Here is a 15,802-nt window from a genome sequence, read left to right as displayed (position 1 = left end):
GAGAGTACATGTTTTCCAAAATCATGGTCTTCCCTGGAATGCTCAAATTGTATCTTCAGCAACAAATGCTATCAGTGTTTCCCGTGAGGTTGACGGGCTCACTTCATTTATTTTTGACAAAATATTTGCCAGATATCCAAACCCAAATGAACATAGTTTGTTAAATAAATGGCCTTCCATGGAAAAGCAGCTTGTTCAGCTTGCATCTCAAACAGTTCACAGGTGCTTTTCCTTGGCGCTTTGACACACCCAAGGGCTTGATGTGTGCTTCCCATTTTATCCCACAGAATGTTAAAAAGATGTGTTTTTAAATATCAAGATTTAATGAAAGTTGTCATTTTACTTCATCAAGGATGATCTCTAGTGAAACCGGTGTTTGTTTCCTATAAGTACACAGTGGTAAAGGAGGCAATGACTACTCCTACCACTTTGCATCCCAACTGTCTACCCACTGTTGCTTGTGTACCATCAATGCAGATATCATATGCTGACATTGTGAAGAAACCAAATAATGTGTTAGTATTTTTATGAAAGTACTTTTGATTTCTTGGGCCTTTAGAAAGTGTCTCAGCCTCCCAGGGTCTGTGGACTATACTTGAGAGAATTGTTGCCCCAAGAGTTTCTGACAGTTTGAAGTTTACTTCCTATGTATTTTCATGGTGTGATTTAACATGTCTCTTTGTCTCTGGTATTTCCTGTAAATAGACTTGATCTGATTAGGTTTGATTTTGTTTTTTTTCTTGGCAAGATGTCTTGATAGATGGTGTTGGGTTTGTATTCTTAGCAGTCATCGCTGGCCATTGCCAAAGCCATTCATTTTTCAATGGTAATGAAAATGGTAAATGTTTCAGTTCTGTTATTCCTTCTTTATTAGCAGAACTCTTTCTAAACTGAAACTTCCTCTCACCAATGATTTGGTTACCCTGAGATACAGTTTGCATGGGTCTCATGCAATGTAGGCAGGATAAATCCTTGTTTCTTTTTCCAGATGATGAGTTGGTTCCCTTGTAGTCTCAAAAGGTGATCAAGGAGGTGTTCTTGGTTGGTTGATTGATTTCTTTTTTTTTAATTAATTAATTTATTTATTTGAGAGAGAGCATGAGAGGGGAGAAGGTCAGAGGGAGCAGACTCTCCATGGAGCAGGGAGCCTGATGTGAGACTAGATCCCAGGACTCTGGGATCATGGCCTGAGCTGAAGGCAGTGGCTTAACCAACTGAGCCACCCAGGTGCCCAGTTGGTTGATTTTCAATATCAGTATGAACTCATGGATTTAAACTCATTTGATGTGTTTCAGTTCATTGTAGGAATCTTATCCTTAGTTTGTCCAGCAGGAGCCTCTTCAAGTTGGCTTCCGAGTTCTTTTGATATGACCTCGTTGTCTTTGATAGCTTCCTTGCTTTTTGTTGACCAGTTCCAGACTTGTCGTGCATATTTGCCACTTAGCAGAAATCAGCCCCTTCACTGGGAAGACCTGAGAGAAATGGTATTTAGACACCACAGTCTAAGCACTTGGCTGTTCCATACTCTTGGTTGGTGGTGGTTTCTAGATTTTGTCAGACAAAGCTAGAAAATATACATATTTTTAAAATATTAAAGTGTGTTATGAATATATACTGATAATTCCATTCAAATTTAGGACTTAACTATCTTTCATTGCATATCAATGACACCAACATAATTACTTACATTTTTAATCTCATACCACATACACAGCAGTCCTGGAATAACAATATCAATGTGACCACTAACAATATGATTATAGAAAACTTTTAAAAATTTTAAAAAATGCAAATTAAAAGCATTATCACAGTTAGCTAGCTGACTTGGTTATCTTAACAAAGCCCTATTATTAGTGTTTGCTCTGTATTTAAAGATTGCTTCCCTATTTTCCAGAACATCAAATTGGCAGACATCTCAACTGAATTAAATTAATCAATTTACTGAAAGAATCGGTTACACTGTGAATTCATTGAATTGATACAGCAAACTTAATTGACTGGTGTAGATGACCATCTTAATGGATTGGAATTTTCTTGTTTTTTATCTAAATGGCTTCATTTTATTTATTAACATTTAATATTGGTTCTATCCTTTATACCCACTCTCTTTTCAATATCTTAAAGCAACAACAACAAAAAAACTAGTTAGTGGGCAAGAAATTCTATTTATATGTATCATGATTTTTTATTTTAGGTGAATATGCTGTGAAACAGAATTCCTTTTTAAGAATAGAAAAATTGACACTTTTTAATTTATACATTTTAGTAATATTTTTTCTTCTATAATTTACCAGAGATTGCACTAGGAAAAAAGTGATATTTTTGAAGCATGTTTTTCTAGCTCTATGGGTATGGGATTTGTGATCAAGAAAATTATGTTTGGAAACCAAGGCAATGACCACTAAAATAAAAACTGATTTGTATGTAGAATATTTATGACATGCCTTTTTCCCCCTTCCAGTTTCAAAAATAAATCATGACTGAATCTGCCTCTAGCGCAAGTGGTCAAGAGTTTGATGTATTCAGTGTTATGGACTGGAAAGATGGAGTAGGCACATTACCAGGAAGTGACTTAAAGGTAAGCTGGCTTTATTAGATACGGCTATCTGTGTGTGCATCTGTGTGTATTTATTAAAATAAACTTGACTACACATGTGAAACAAGAATTAAAAGCATTAAGCAAAATGCTCTATGTTCCATGTGATGCTGAGATGTCTACAGTAAATCTTCCAAGACGAAATGCTGACGACTTGGGATAAGTCGTCTCAGTTGTGGTGGTAGATGGGATTGTTTTCGCAATACGTGCTTATTGCTTATTTTGCAGAAGTTGGATTGTAGCTTCCAGAGGTTCATCCCAGGTTTGACTTCATCATGATGGACAATAAATATGGAAATGGTAGGCTTTGAGGACCTAGCTTCCTGTGTTTTGTAGTCATGAACTTTGTAACTTTAAATGAATAACCACATTCCCTGTGCCCTAGTTTTCTCTTTTTAAAACTGGATAATGTTAAAATATTTAATAGACAGGGCTATTCTCCTCCCTTAAATTATTTATACTGTAAATATGGATTTTTATTTATATAATCACTTGTTCAAAAGCTTGTCCGTGCTGTAAACCAAGTTGCTTTTTATATAGATGGGAACTGTCTTCAGAGAGTGACGCTTCAGCCTGTTCCTTTCCTGTGTGCTCACCTTGCCCTTTGCCTCAAGTCTCCCTAAACCCATAGCAGGACCACCTCTGCTGCCCTGCGAAACATAGTTATGCAAGCTCATCAGGGAGGCTAGTCACTCCCAGCTCTCATTTTTAATGTGTTTTTGCTGTAGTCCTATCTCTGGGACCTTGAACCTGTCTGTGGCCTTTTAGACTTTGTGTTTGTACGTGGTCACTCAGGTGTTTGAACTTCTGAGCACCCTAACTGGCTGTCGCTTGGCTTTCCTCTGTAGTGCTCGGTGTTCTGGTCTATCTTGAATAGACTTTCCTGCCCCCTCATAGTGGCTTCCTGGAATCCAGTACCTTTTAGTTTCTACTTGACAAGTATCTCAGCCAAGTCCACTCTAATTCATCCTCAGTGGTGAGATTTGAATAGTCTGTCATTGGAAAAGTACTTAGATTTTAGTTGGGTTAGGTTGAATTAACTGCAGTGTGCCAACATATCTGAGTTTAGCTTAACAAAATAACTGCAGTGAGGTTCAGTGAAGTCTGGAAAGGAGATACGGTTTTAGTTTTAGTTCTGTATGGCCTTGAACAAGTCAGTTAGTCTCTTTGGGCTGGTTTCCTTTTTGGTGAAATAAGGAATTAAATGAATACTAAGGATTTTATCTGCTTTAACATTCTCCAAATGTTCATCTGGATTAGATATGATGGGAATCGAGTGCTGAAATTTGTGAGAAGGGAAAACTGTTCCAGACGCTCATAATGTCAGCCTCATAGTAGCTACATGAGCTTTGTCAAGTTATTTAAATTTCCTACGTTTCAAAATCTTTATCCAAAAAATGAGGAAATAGGATCTATGTCACAAGGTGGTTATAAGGATTGAAAAAAGTAACATGGAAAACATTTAACAAATTGTATCTTTCCTGGCTTTGTGATATATTATGTAAGCTGCCTTTTTTTTTATCGCTTTATTCTTATATTTTCCTTGTACATTTTTGTTGCATTATTTTGGTGTCAGTAGATGGTGAAATTTATACCTTTTGTTCAGTTAGATTTTGAACTTTCTATCCCTGAGAAGTTTTCCTCCCTCAGAAATTTAAATTGCCTGAAGGTTTTCTGAGCAATGGATTTTAGGAATTAGCCTATTACTTTTATTAAGGTAATCAGGTAATTAAGCCACTTAGTGGGTATTATAATCTGGTTTATTTTATTTGACTTTTAGGCTCATCTAATTACCTGGGTAATTGCCATGTATCCAACTCACTATATATACTGTAGACAGTTTGAAACCCCACTTCTAAAAAAAAAAAAGTAATAAAAAATTGTTTTTCTACTTTATAACCATTTTTACTTGAAGAGATTAAAGGACAAGCCAGTTGATTATGTTACTTAGGGTTTCTTAATCACTTGTTCCTGATATTAATATCTGAGTCGCTTAAGAGAACTGATTGAGAAATTGATTTTTCACAAAAATAAGACGTATTAAAAAGAACTTTGAATAAAGCATGAGATTTACTCTCTGACACCGTGCCTTGTCTATCTTACATTACTGAAGCTTCTGTTTTTTTCATGGGTATAGCCATGTGGGTTTCCTCATAAACAAGGCTCTCCTAAGACAGCCTGCTCAAATTAATGTAGTCCATACAGTCAGCCAATACACAGAAGTCAGTTTCTTATCATGGGAAGAGGTTTTTATATGTTTCAGTTTATTGCCATTTCGAAAGAATGTTTCTCTGTAAAATGTTGCTGGCCAATCAAGTTATGTCACTCTTCTGCTTAAAATCCTTTAGCAGTTTCCTGTCTTTCATGGCAAAGTTTATCTCAGAAGTTTTTGGTGATCTGGCCCCTTCTTTCTTCCAGCTGCTTCTCATTTCACTCTTCTGTGCCATCTTGTTTCCCTTCCAGGCCAACTAGCTAGTTGAAGGCTTCAAACCTTGGTCTGTATACTGTTTCCTGTTGCTGGGTCCCCTTGCCCCTCTTCGTCCTGAATTAACCAACCTTTATATAAAACAGTGCAGAGACTTTTCATTTGCATGCAGGAGTGGAAAGAATAGAGAACCTACTCTCTGATGAGCACTTTGTCTGCATCTTTTTATTTAATCCCTTTGAGGTATTTCCTGGCACTGTTGTCAGTTTACAGATGGGAAAACGGAGGCCCAGAATGGTTAAAGCATTTGCCCAAGGTCAAGATTTTGGCAGAACTGCGTCTAAAGCTGGACTTTTCTGATACTGAAATTGATTCTCTTAACACTGCTATGCTACAGTCTAAAGGGAGGAGATGTTTTCATAACAAAAGAGATACAGGGAAAATGTTAGAGCAATTTAGAGGTGGTATTATTTTAGCTAGAAGGATCGAGAAGGCTTTGGGAAGTAGTGGTCACGTGGGCTTCAGGTGTCTGAAAATAGGTAGGCATTTACGTGAAGACTGCTGTGTGCAGGGATGCAGGCGAGAAAGAGAAGGGCATTCAGAAGAAGGACCAGCCTAAGAAAGTATTAGTGTTACAGGAGAAAGGCCGAGTGTCTACAGACCCTCTTGGAAATACTGTAGTCATCCATAAGACATTTTTGCTTAAACAAGCTTTAGAAACTGTGCCATTGCCTAATTTTTCTGTAAAATGGCAGATTAGTATTTGTAGATGAATTTCTCAAGGCCAGCTGTAAGAACAGGCAGGGCAGTAAGTGGTAGGGGGGAGGTGCATGGTAGGGCTCCTTGTCCCTAAGCAGTTTCTCTCTCTGAACTTCTAATTGGTGTCTGAAATTTATCCACAGAGAATTATTCCTCTGGGTCATGAGGATTTAGCCATTTGGAATCCTTTAGTAGAATGCAGATACACTCCTGAGAGCGATAGCATCTTATCTAGTAAGAATAGTTGCCACTTAACTGAGAGCAAGACCCTGCAGCAGCCATGCAGAAACCCAACTGGAAAATTCACTGCACTCCTCGTGTGCAGTTTTGCCTTGTTGTGATTAATGTACAAAAACATGTAGTTACCAGAATCTTTGCTCTTAAAGCAGATTGGTAAGTAGAATTCACATGTCAGCATGGAAAGTAATAAAACAAAAATAGTAACTTCAGCAGCATCTTTTAATGATCTGCTATTAAAGACGGGCAAAAATCAGCAAAGGATCCTTTGCCTCTACAAGCAAAAAGAAAGAAGAGAATTGAATCAGTTAAAGGTAGTTCAAGCCAAGTCAAACAAACAAACCTTTATATATTTCAGGCATAATTGTTTTCTGACTGACCTAGATGTATCCACCAACAGAACAAATTACAATGTCAGCTGAGGTGTTTGATGTACTTAATAAATTTCTTTTGTAAAGTTTATGATTTTGATGTTCTTGATTATGGAATGGAGCCACATGATAAATTTTAATGCTGCTTTTTAGATGTCTGGATGAAAAGAACTAATAACTTTGAAAAAAGAAGTAAGAGGGATTAGTTCAAGTTTCCATGGCTCTAAAACCATTCATAAAAGCATTACCCACTTCAGAACCTGGTGGTTTATTGGGGTAAAGGAATGTTGGGGAATGTGTCAGTCTTTCTGGAATTCCATGTGTGGAACTCCAGCAATGTCGGGAGCACCTACCAGCATCTGTTATCCAGCATTTTCTACAACAGTAACATTGTGAAAGACAATGCATCCAAACTGAGAAGCCAGAAAAAAAAAATTAACCCCTCTGGGTTTTTTTTTTTTTTTTTTTTTGCGTATGATAGGGTACTTTGAAAACGCTTAGAGGTTAATTTTTGACATAAAGTAAATTTGGTTAGGGTAGATGTTCTTTACTTTTTCAGGGTTATAGAATACCTTTGAGGATATGATGAAACTTATGAACCTGATTCCCAGAACTATGACATAATTGTGCATGTATTTTCATGCAAAAGGCCAGCTATGGATCCCTGGCTTCCAGGAGTTCATTGTGTCCCTCAGTGTCGTGGCATCTTTCCTCTATACTTCGGCTATAGGTCATCTACTGGCAATAAGTATTAGAAGGAAAAGATAACTGGGATTAATTGTTGTATTGTGGAACTATTACTTTTTAACTTCGAGAGTAGTTGAGCCTAAAGCTCAACTCCGGGTGTCATAACTCTGCACTTCAAAGATTCAACTCAGTGATGTTCTCTTTCTAGCGTTGGAGAGGCAGCCTTGCAGCTTAGCAGCAGGCTGGAAGCTTCTACCACAGGAGACTGTGTAATGCCAATGGTGCCATTTCTCACATTCTGTAGTTTTCAAACAGGTATAAATTAACATCAACCTATAATAAAAGTAAAACTACTTACCTGAACTGAATGACAAAGTTCATGCCTCCGGTTTTGTTAAACATTCATGCAGAATTGATTTTCTGTCTCATTCTTTCATATCATTAATTAGTAATCATTATGGCTTGTTTTTTCTACTCTTGCCCAGTAGATGGTACTGTCAGCTTTATTTTGAAATAGTCCCTTTCCAGAGTAGATCATTTAAAAATTTTTTGTTTTCCAAAAAGTAAAGTTATTTTTAGCTCTTTTCCTCTGTTACCTTTTTGCCACTTTCTACACTGACATTTTTAGGTGAGCACACCAGGTATAGTAAACACCTGTTAGCTGGGAACTTGTATCTGAAATAACAGTTTCACTTCCCTTAACAATTTCAGCTTTGTCAGTCTAAAAACCTTTTAATCATGGTAGAGTACATGCATAAAATTTTTTAAGGTGCTGTGTTTTCCTGGTGGAAGGAATAGTAATTTTTGCCTCAGCCTTTTCTGACTTGTAGTTTGAATGATTAAATGAATTGTTCTGTTGGCATGTTGACTAAATAGATGTTTTAGATTGGGGAATGGCGGTCTTAAGTTTCACTACTACATATTGGCATGCTCACAGATATTTCTGTGAAACATCTAAAAACTTTAAGCTAAAAGTTTATGATTTGAATGGTCAGCTTTCCAGTTTTTCGTCAGCTGTCAAAATTAGTGGATCCAGGCGCCTGGGTGGCTCAGTTGGTTGAGCGACTGCCTTCAGCTCAGTTCATGATCCCTGACTTCCGGGATCAAGTCCCGCATCAGGCTCCTAGCTCCTTGGCGAGTCTGCTTCTCCCTCTGGCCTTCTCCTCTCTCATGCTCTCTCTCACTCCTTCTCTCTCAAATAAATAAATAAAATCTTTAAAAAAAATTTTTTTTAATAAATTTTAAAAAATTAGTGGATCCTTGAGGTCATTTTATTTTATGGAAAAGCAGAGGACTATGGAAAATTTGAACTTCATGAATAGGAGAGAAAACCTAGTTGTTTCAAAGAGGATAGTGGTGGTGTCGTTGCACAGAGATGGTGGTTAAGCCTTCAACCCGTGCACAGTACAACTTGGCTATTGCAGAAACATACTTGGTTTGAAGCTTGCCATGAGATGAGAGGAAATTTGCAATATTTGAAGTCAAAATGTCCATGAAATCAAAATGCCTGTAATTTTGATAGCATTGATCTGTAGCTAGTAGATCTGTTTGCATCTCATAAACTTTACCGGTTGTTTTAGAGGACTCCAGGTGAATAGGATGGAGAATTCCAAAAAGCAGTGAAAGAAAGAAGTATAGAACTGGGGCTCACTGGCTCACACTTATCTTCTTCATCTACATCTTGGAAATATAAGGAGTTGCGAGTGTAGGTCATTATTTCTGGAAGAAAGATTTCTTTCTCTTGGCCTGGGTGAATTGGGTGAGACAAGTTGATTCCTGGGAAAACAGTAATTCTTCTTTTACTAATTTTGATTACTAAGTAAGTAGTGATACGAAATAAGAAGAGAGGGAAAAAAATAAAAGCCCTATCAAGAACTGGTGTTTGAAATGCTAGAGCACGTGGAGAGAGCATTCAGTTCTACCAGCACAGTGCAGGGGTGGTTAGTAATTTTACCGGAAGAAGTACCTTGCTGCTTTGTTCTGTTTTTCCGTCCCCGAGTTCTTAGATTAGTAAAACGCAAAGGACTTAATATTAGCAGAGGGCTCACCTAGATATATTTGCTGAAATGAACTTTTAAAGCATAATCAGTTTGCTTCAAGACTATATGTGTCAGCCACGGAACGATTACCATTTTGCGTGCTTTTGTAAATATTGCCTCTTTCTACCATGTTGTCCCTAGTTTCGGGTGAACGAGTTTGGAGCCCTGGAAGTTATCACAGATGAGAGTGAGATGGAAAACGTGAAAAAAGCAACAGCTACCACAACTTGGATGGTACCAACTGCTCAAGAAGGTACGAATGGGTCATCTGCAGGGCCCTTTCTGTTGAGAGTTTTAAAATAAGAATATCTAGGTTTTATAAAATAGGCTGGAACTTTGAAAATCCTGGATGATTTTCATGGCACATGTTCTTAGGTAAATTTCTATAACAAAACTCATACAGAACCAACTTTTATATTTTAAAATAACTATAAACTGTCTTCTTTCCTAATGCCAGATCTGTTAATTGGCAAGGTTAATTGGCAATTATCAAGTAAATCCAGTGTTGTAATAGCCTACCCAGGTGATTTAGCCAAAAGCCTGCCACCTTTTTCTCATCTATCCGATGGTTGTAACTAACACCTATATGCTGATGACTCCTAAATCTGTATCTCCAGCCCCGACCTCTCCCCCGAGCACCAGGCCCGTATTTCCACCTGCCTACTGGACATCTCCACCTGGATGTCCCACAGGTACCTCAAACTCCACATGTCTGAAATGCGATTCATTTTCTATTTCCTTCTCCCCTTCCCCCAGACCTACTCTTTCCTCTGTAACCCGTATTTCAGTTGGTGGTGGCACCATCCACCCAGTGGACAAGCAAGAAATCTAGGAGTCATCCTGAATTTGTTCTCCCCCAGTCCCACGGCCTGTTCCTCAATCCTCTTGGTTTTTATTTCCTAAATACATCTCAGATCTGGCTTTTTCTATTAATGACCACTGCCCCTGCCTCAGTGTAGGCCCTTCTCAGCTCTCACCTGAACTGTCGCAGACTCCACCTAGAGAACCACTCTGCTGCTAATTTCACCTGATTGGTCCCACACCGTGAAGTCAGGGGAACTTTTGTAGATCGCTTATCTGATTTCTTCACTTCGCTGATTTCTTATTGTCTCTGTAGCGGACCATACAGAGATCTGGGTGGCACCACCCACCTGCTTGCTGTGCCTCTTTGCTCTCTGTTCTGTTCTGTCTGTACACAGTGTCCTGGTAGTGCCAGCAGCACTGAATTCCCTGTCATTCTCCCAACACGTCATGTGGTATCGTCCTCCTTGTCTCTGCGCATGCTCTTTCTTCTGGCTGGGATGCCATTTCTCTCTCTGTCCAGTTGGTAAATGCCTCTTGGCTTTCAAAATCGAGTTGAGGCTTTATTCCAGACAATCCTTCCCTGACCTCACCCCAGGCCAACTGAATCACTTCTTCCTCTGTACTACTTCTGGAACTTGTTCATGCTTTAAGTGCATGTTATCACATTTTATTATAAATATTGGTTTTCTTGCCTGTCTTCTCTTCTAGACTGTGAGCTATCTTGGGCAAGGTCTGTACTATCATTATCAGTGTCTAGTGTAAATTGGTGCCTAATACATGTTTGCTGAATGAATGATTAGCCTAACAAATTCAGGCAGAGTTCCTAAATGATTTGGGTCATTATGATTTAGGAGCTCTTTTACATGAAAAGTCACATAGATGGTGATTTAACCAATTTAGTAGCATAAAACCACTCATCAAAAGGTATAGAACATAGATAAGCCTTTTTAAATTATGTCAGATACATCCATAAAATAGGATTCTGTAGATTGACAGTTTCATCCTCTGAATTTAGTAATGAAAATTTCTTTATCTTATTTTGAACTCTGCAGAAAACGCCTTAGATAAACTTTTATCTTTTCTGCAAAATATTTTTTCGTTGTGTAAGTGATTTGAATGATTCCTCCTAAGCCTGTTCTCTTTTCTCTCCCAAGCACTTGGTCATTCATTCATTCAACAAACATTATTCTTGTATTGTGTGGCTAACAAAATTATTAAAAGAAAAAGTTTAAATGTATTTTGGAATATTTTCTGTCATGGTTCTAATTGGTTTTTTGCTTTCTCCTTTTCATCTTCTAGTCTTTTCAGAGAAGACTGGGATGCCTTTCAGGTTGAAGGATCCAGTGAAAGTAGAAGGGCTTCAATTCTGTGAGAACTGTTGTCAGTATGGCAATGTAGATGAGTGTCTTTCTGGAGGAAACTATTGCAGCCAGAATTGTGCCCGGCATATCAAAGACAAGTAGGTTTTTGCCCTGTTCCCTCTATACAATGGGTTTTAGAGTCCAAGGTCATGGTACTTGGGAATACAGAGGCTGTCTGACATTGGTCACCCACTCATGCCCTTTATTCTCCCAGAGACTTTGCCTTTAGAGACATGTGGATGCTGACCCCCTTACTTCCATCGTGTCTGATCTGGGCTGTCCTGCTTAAGTCATATCTGCATGTACAACCTCTGCCTCTTTAGCCTTTCAATTATATCACAGGCCCCTGCTAAGCGTATTTGAATTTCTCTGGGCTGCATACATTTTGATGATACCGATGTTTATGGAAAAGCAGTTTTGTTTGTATTTGAGGGGTTCTTAGGTAACTCCGCTAACACTCCACCGGCGAAACAAAGCCACCACAAACAGGGGACCAGCTGAATGAAGATGGCCTTAGACAGTTGTGTAACAAGTTTCCCAACTGGAGATCTTGGGGCAGACTGATGATGAGAAGACAGGGGTGTCTGCTGTGGCTGACGGTGCTTTGTGTCCTGGCCATTTGGGGACTGTCTGATAAAGTTCAACTAATCACCAGGGTGTTTTTTCGTATAACTGTGTACCACAAAGAAGTGTCTTGACCCTTATATATTTTTGTGGTATTTCCCATGTATTTTCACCAGCGTAGTGGGAATTGTCTGTTTTTGTTGGCCAACTTTTATTTTACAAAGTTATACTTGGCCTTTTTTCAGTTGCACTTGTCCTTCTTAATAATTACTAGATCTTTGCATTAAAATTGCCCTGAAGACTAAAACATCTCTAAATAATTGTTTCTTTTATTAGTGTGGATGGCAGATGTGAAAGACAAATCATTTTAAACTTGTTAGAGCCTGTTTCACAGACGGCGCTGATCCCCTTTTGAAATTAATATATAAGCTAATTTCCATTTTCTGCCTTGGGCTGTTATGTATGCTAGTGGTTTCAGGTGTTACTTAGCTGTGATGTTCTGATGCCTACATACTTCTCCTGGTGGTTAATATTTTTCCTTTGGAGGATGATTTTTTTTTTAATTGCATGATAATCAACAAGTAGATGTTTGATAGGTATTGTTTCCTGTCACTATTTTGGGTTTATAAACACAACAGAGATCAGAAGGAAGAAAGGGACATAGGAGAAGACAATGAGGAAGAAGATCCTAAGTGTAGTCGGAAGAAGAAACCGAAATTATCTCTGAAGGCCGACTCCAAGGAGGATGGAGAAGAGAGAGATGACGAGATGGTTAGTATCTCCCGTGCACCTACTGGGGGCACGGGGTGCTTCCTAGAAGAATAGTACCTGGTCAGAGGCGCTGACTTCCAGTGGTGGTTCCATGACTTTCTGTGTTTCCATCCGCGAGTTACCTCCCTACCCTCTTCTGGGTGTCACTGTCCACCTTTCAAAATGAGAATAATAAATAATGGTACTCCTCTCTTAAGCTGAAGAAGTAGGGTGTGCTGAAATTTATTACCGGAGAGCAAGGCCACAGCAAAATCTTTAATTTTGCAAATGAATCTTCAGTCCCTCTCAATAGCAAAAATGTCAGTCCCGTTTTGGTAAATTACAGACAGATCCCATAAAACTATGCAAGTAGGTAGAAAATGGCAGATAAATGTCAGGTATATTTAGGGGAAACTAATTCAGAATGTGCTAATTAAGGCATAAATATCCTATCCCTAAAGTATATATAATGGTCCTATGTGAAAAGAGAACTTGGAAAGTCTTGAAATTGAAGACTTCCCCTTCACATCGGTGTTGACCCACCATTGTTTGCTCGTCTCTCTCCTAGGAGCTGGGAACACAGGGATGTGTGGCAGTGGGAGAACAGGAGCTCTCTTCTCAAGGACACCACATTCTTTTCAGGGGATAGCTAATAAACAGGAGACACAGCAGCCTGTGATAAATGCTATGTGAGAACAAAGTAGGGCATGAGGATTGGCTCACTCCTTTAAGCTGGGCTATCAGGCAAGAACAGTGTGATCTCCGTAACAAGAGGGAGCCCCAGCTTTGCCAAAAGACTGAGGCGCCCCCCCTGGCAGTGGAATGGCCGGGAAGAGCCCCTAAAGCAAGAACCTGTGTGACATGTTTTGTTTGAGAAAATAAAGAAAGTTCAGTTGAGCCTTAAAGATCAAGGGAGAGTAGAGTAAGATGAAGCTGAAGAGGTTCAGGCCATTTGTAAGGCTTCCTGAGAAACCAGACTTAGGGGGTTTCATTCTGTTTTGTGTGTGATGGGAAGCCATGATCAAGTTGAAGGCAAAGGAATATGATGACATGATTTATGTTTTAAAGCAATGGCTCTAGTGTTGGCATGTGAAAGTGAGAATGAAATCAGGGAAACACTCAGTTTATTGCAGTCGACTCATTAAGAGGGCTAGGGAAGATAGAAGTCACTGGATTTAGGGTAGATGTTGGAGGCTGTCTTACCAAGGTGGTGAGGGAGGAATAACTCAGGTTTTGGCTTAAATAATTGGCTGGATAATGACGTCTTTTATTGAGGATGGGAAGGCAAGACTGGAGTACAGAATCTAGAGTCCACTGGCTTCGTGGGTTTGAGACGTTCATTGGGTATCCGAGTAGAGATTCCAGGTGGGCAGTCAGATACAGGGGTCTGGAGTCAGGGAAGAGGGTTGGGGCTACAGACTGGGGATATTGGGTAGACAGATGATATTTAAAACCCAGGAAGAGGGATTCAATAGAGAAGAGAAAGGAAGTGGTTTGGAGGAGACACCAGCAAAGGGACCGAGAAAGACGGGCCAGTGGGGTGTGAGGGAAATCCACACACAGTGGTCAAGGAGCTATAAGAAGAAAGTGCTCCAAGAAGGCAGGAACGGTATCTGAGTTGTTGCAGAGTGTGATTCTTGGAAACGTTCTTATTTTGTAATGACCTCAGGCCAAAAGCAACACAGTTCTCAAATGACCTGTATTCATTCTTTCTTTAAAAGTTACGAAGTGAATTGAAGAAAAAGTACAAAAAATAATAATGCTCTCTGACAGCTCTCTAACTTTTCATTGGTGCCAATTTCATGAGCTTTTAAAATCATAATTTTCCTTTCTTGCTGTAGGAGAACAAGCAAGATGGAAGAATCCTGAGGGGTTCACAGAGAGCCCGAAGGAAAAGACGGGGTGATTCAGCTGTACTGAAGCAAGGTAAGTTGATGAAAGAAAGATTTTACTTGTGGCTTTATGAAGTGGAAAATAATTCACACAGGTAGACATTTTCATCTTAATTGGAATGTACACTATGGTAGTGAAGGTATTGTTTTGTTTTTTAAATTTTGTCAATAAAAATCAGAGTTTTGAAGAAGTAGATAAGGAAAAAAATGGAAATTAGTAACTTCTGAGTAGTGTCCGTTCAAACTTGAAAACAGCTTCAGATATTTTTCCACCAAATAGTTTTTTTTTCTACTTTTGCACATTGATTAAAACCTTTGTTTTTGTTCATTTCTTAAGACTTCAAGTTTTCAGTGTTTCCTCTCAAACCACAACCTCCTGATGGGGAGCCTTTTTTTTTTTTTTCAGTCATTGCTCCTCAGGCAACACTTTATTTTCACGACGAATCCAGTCCTTAGACCCTTTCCTTTTACACTTGACTGGGTGACCTGACCTCCTCATTCATCATGGCCCTGAGCTCATTTCCACAGACGCCCACTGGATTTTGTCTCACCTTTCTGATGCGTCCCATCTGTCCGCCAGCCCTTCGTGTCAGGTCTGCCCACTGAAGGCAGCCCCACCGCCGACCTGGCCATTCCTGTCGTCCCTGCAAACTGGGGCGGGAGGCCAGTGTGTCTCCTCACCGCGTGGATACATTCCTTGCCCATTCCTCTCTCAGTTCCTCAGACACGGCTTCAAGTGTTTCTGCCTGCCTCAGGCACACAGCCTAACTCATATTCTGGGGGGAGATGACCTTCTGTTTTACATCACTGAGATGATAGGGGGTAAACTCCTCACTCTGCTCTCGGCCTCACCAGTGTTTTAACCTTTCTCTTTCCTGTCTTCAGAGCCCCAGCTCTTCTGGGACCTTGTTCCTTCAGTCATTTATTTTTCCCCCCTTAGGTGTTCAGAATTTCTTTTTTTCTTTTCATGGGCTCCATCTTAGCGTGCTCAAATCTCGCCCCCCCGAATACCTTCTGCTATTATATTCTTCCTTTCGTTTCTATTGTTTATTAAATAAATCCACAATAAAATGGATATTGGCTGGTGGCATACTTTTATCAGTTATAGATTCTTTTGCAGCTCAAAGTCTGGCCCTTGCTGAATTGACCATCCCCTCCCTTCCCAAATTAGCGGCCATTTCCTAAGCACTCCTTGCTCTGGCCTCTTCTTAGTCCTCAGCTTCTTGATCTCAGGAAACATTTTTGGATCATCTTGTTTCACGATACTCTTCTGTCTTGGTTCCCTGTGTTGTCTCCATCATTGATTCTAAATTCTTC

General features: G+C 39.4%; 1 protein-coding gene across 8 annotated transcripts in view; it reads left to right on the top strand.

Annotated features, from left to right (window-relative positions):
- Positions 1-15,802, top strand: part of L3MBTL3 (L3MBTL histone methyl-lysine binding protein 3) — a 110,743-nt gene that overhangs the window by 19,480 nt on the left and 75,461 nt on the right. For 7 of the 8 annotated variants that reach the window (XM_004740185.3, XM_045066374.1, XM_045066373.1 and 4 more), the window contains exons 3-8: positions 2,462-2,578; positions 9,256-9,367; positions 9,732-9,806; positions 11,218-11,377; positions 12,482-12,614; positions 14,435-14,519. In XM_004740185.3, coding sequence (XP_004740242.1) covers positions 2,477-2,578; positions 9,256-9,367; positions 9,732-9,806; positions 11,218-11,377; positions 12,482-12,614; positions 14,435-14,519 — 667 coding nt within the window. In that variant the 5' untranslated portion in view covers positions 2,462-2,476. The remainder of the gene's footprint in view (positions 1-2,461; positions 2,579-9,255; positions 9,368-9,731; positions 9,807-11,217; positions 11,378-12,481; positions 12,615-14,434; positions 14,520-15,802) is intronic. The other variant, XM_004740187.3, reaches the window with a different exon arrangement.

The sequence above is a fragment of the Mustela putorius genome, unplaced genomic scaffold (genome assembly GCF_011764305.1).
Source record: "Mustela putorius furo isolate JIRA1106 unplaced genomic scaffold, ASM1176430v1.1 tig00003863_pilon_pilon_pilon, whole genome shotgun sequence".
Classification (NCBI taxonomy): Eukaryota; Metazoa; Chordata; class Mammalia; order Carnivora; family Mustelidae; genus Mustela; species Mustela putorius.
Note: the sequence above shows the minus strand (reverse complement) of the source record. Positions and strands in the feature narration are given on the sequence as shown.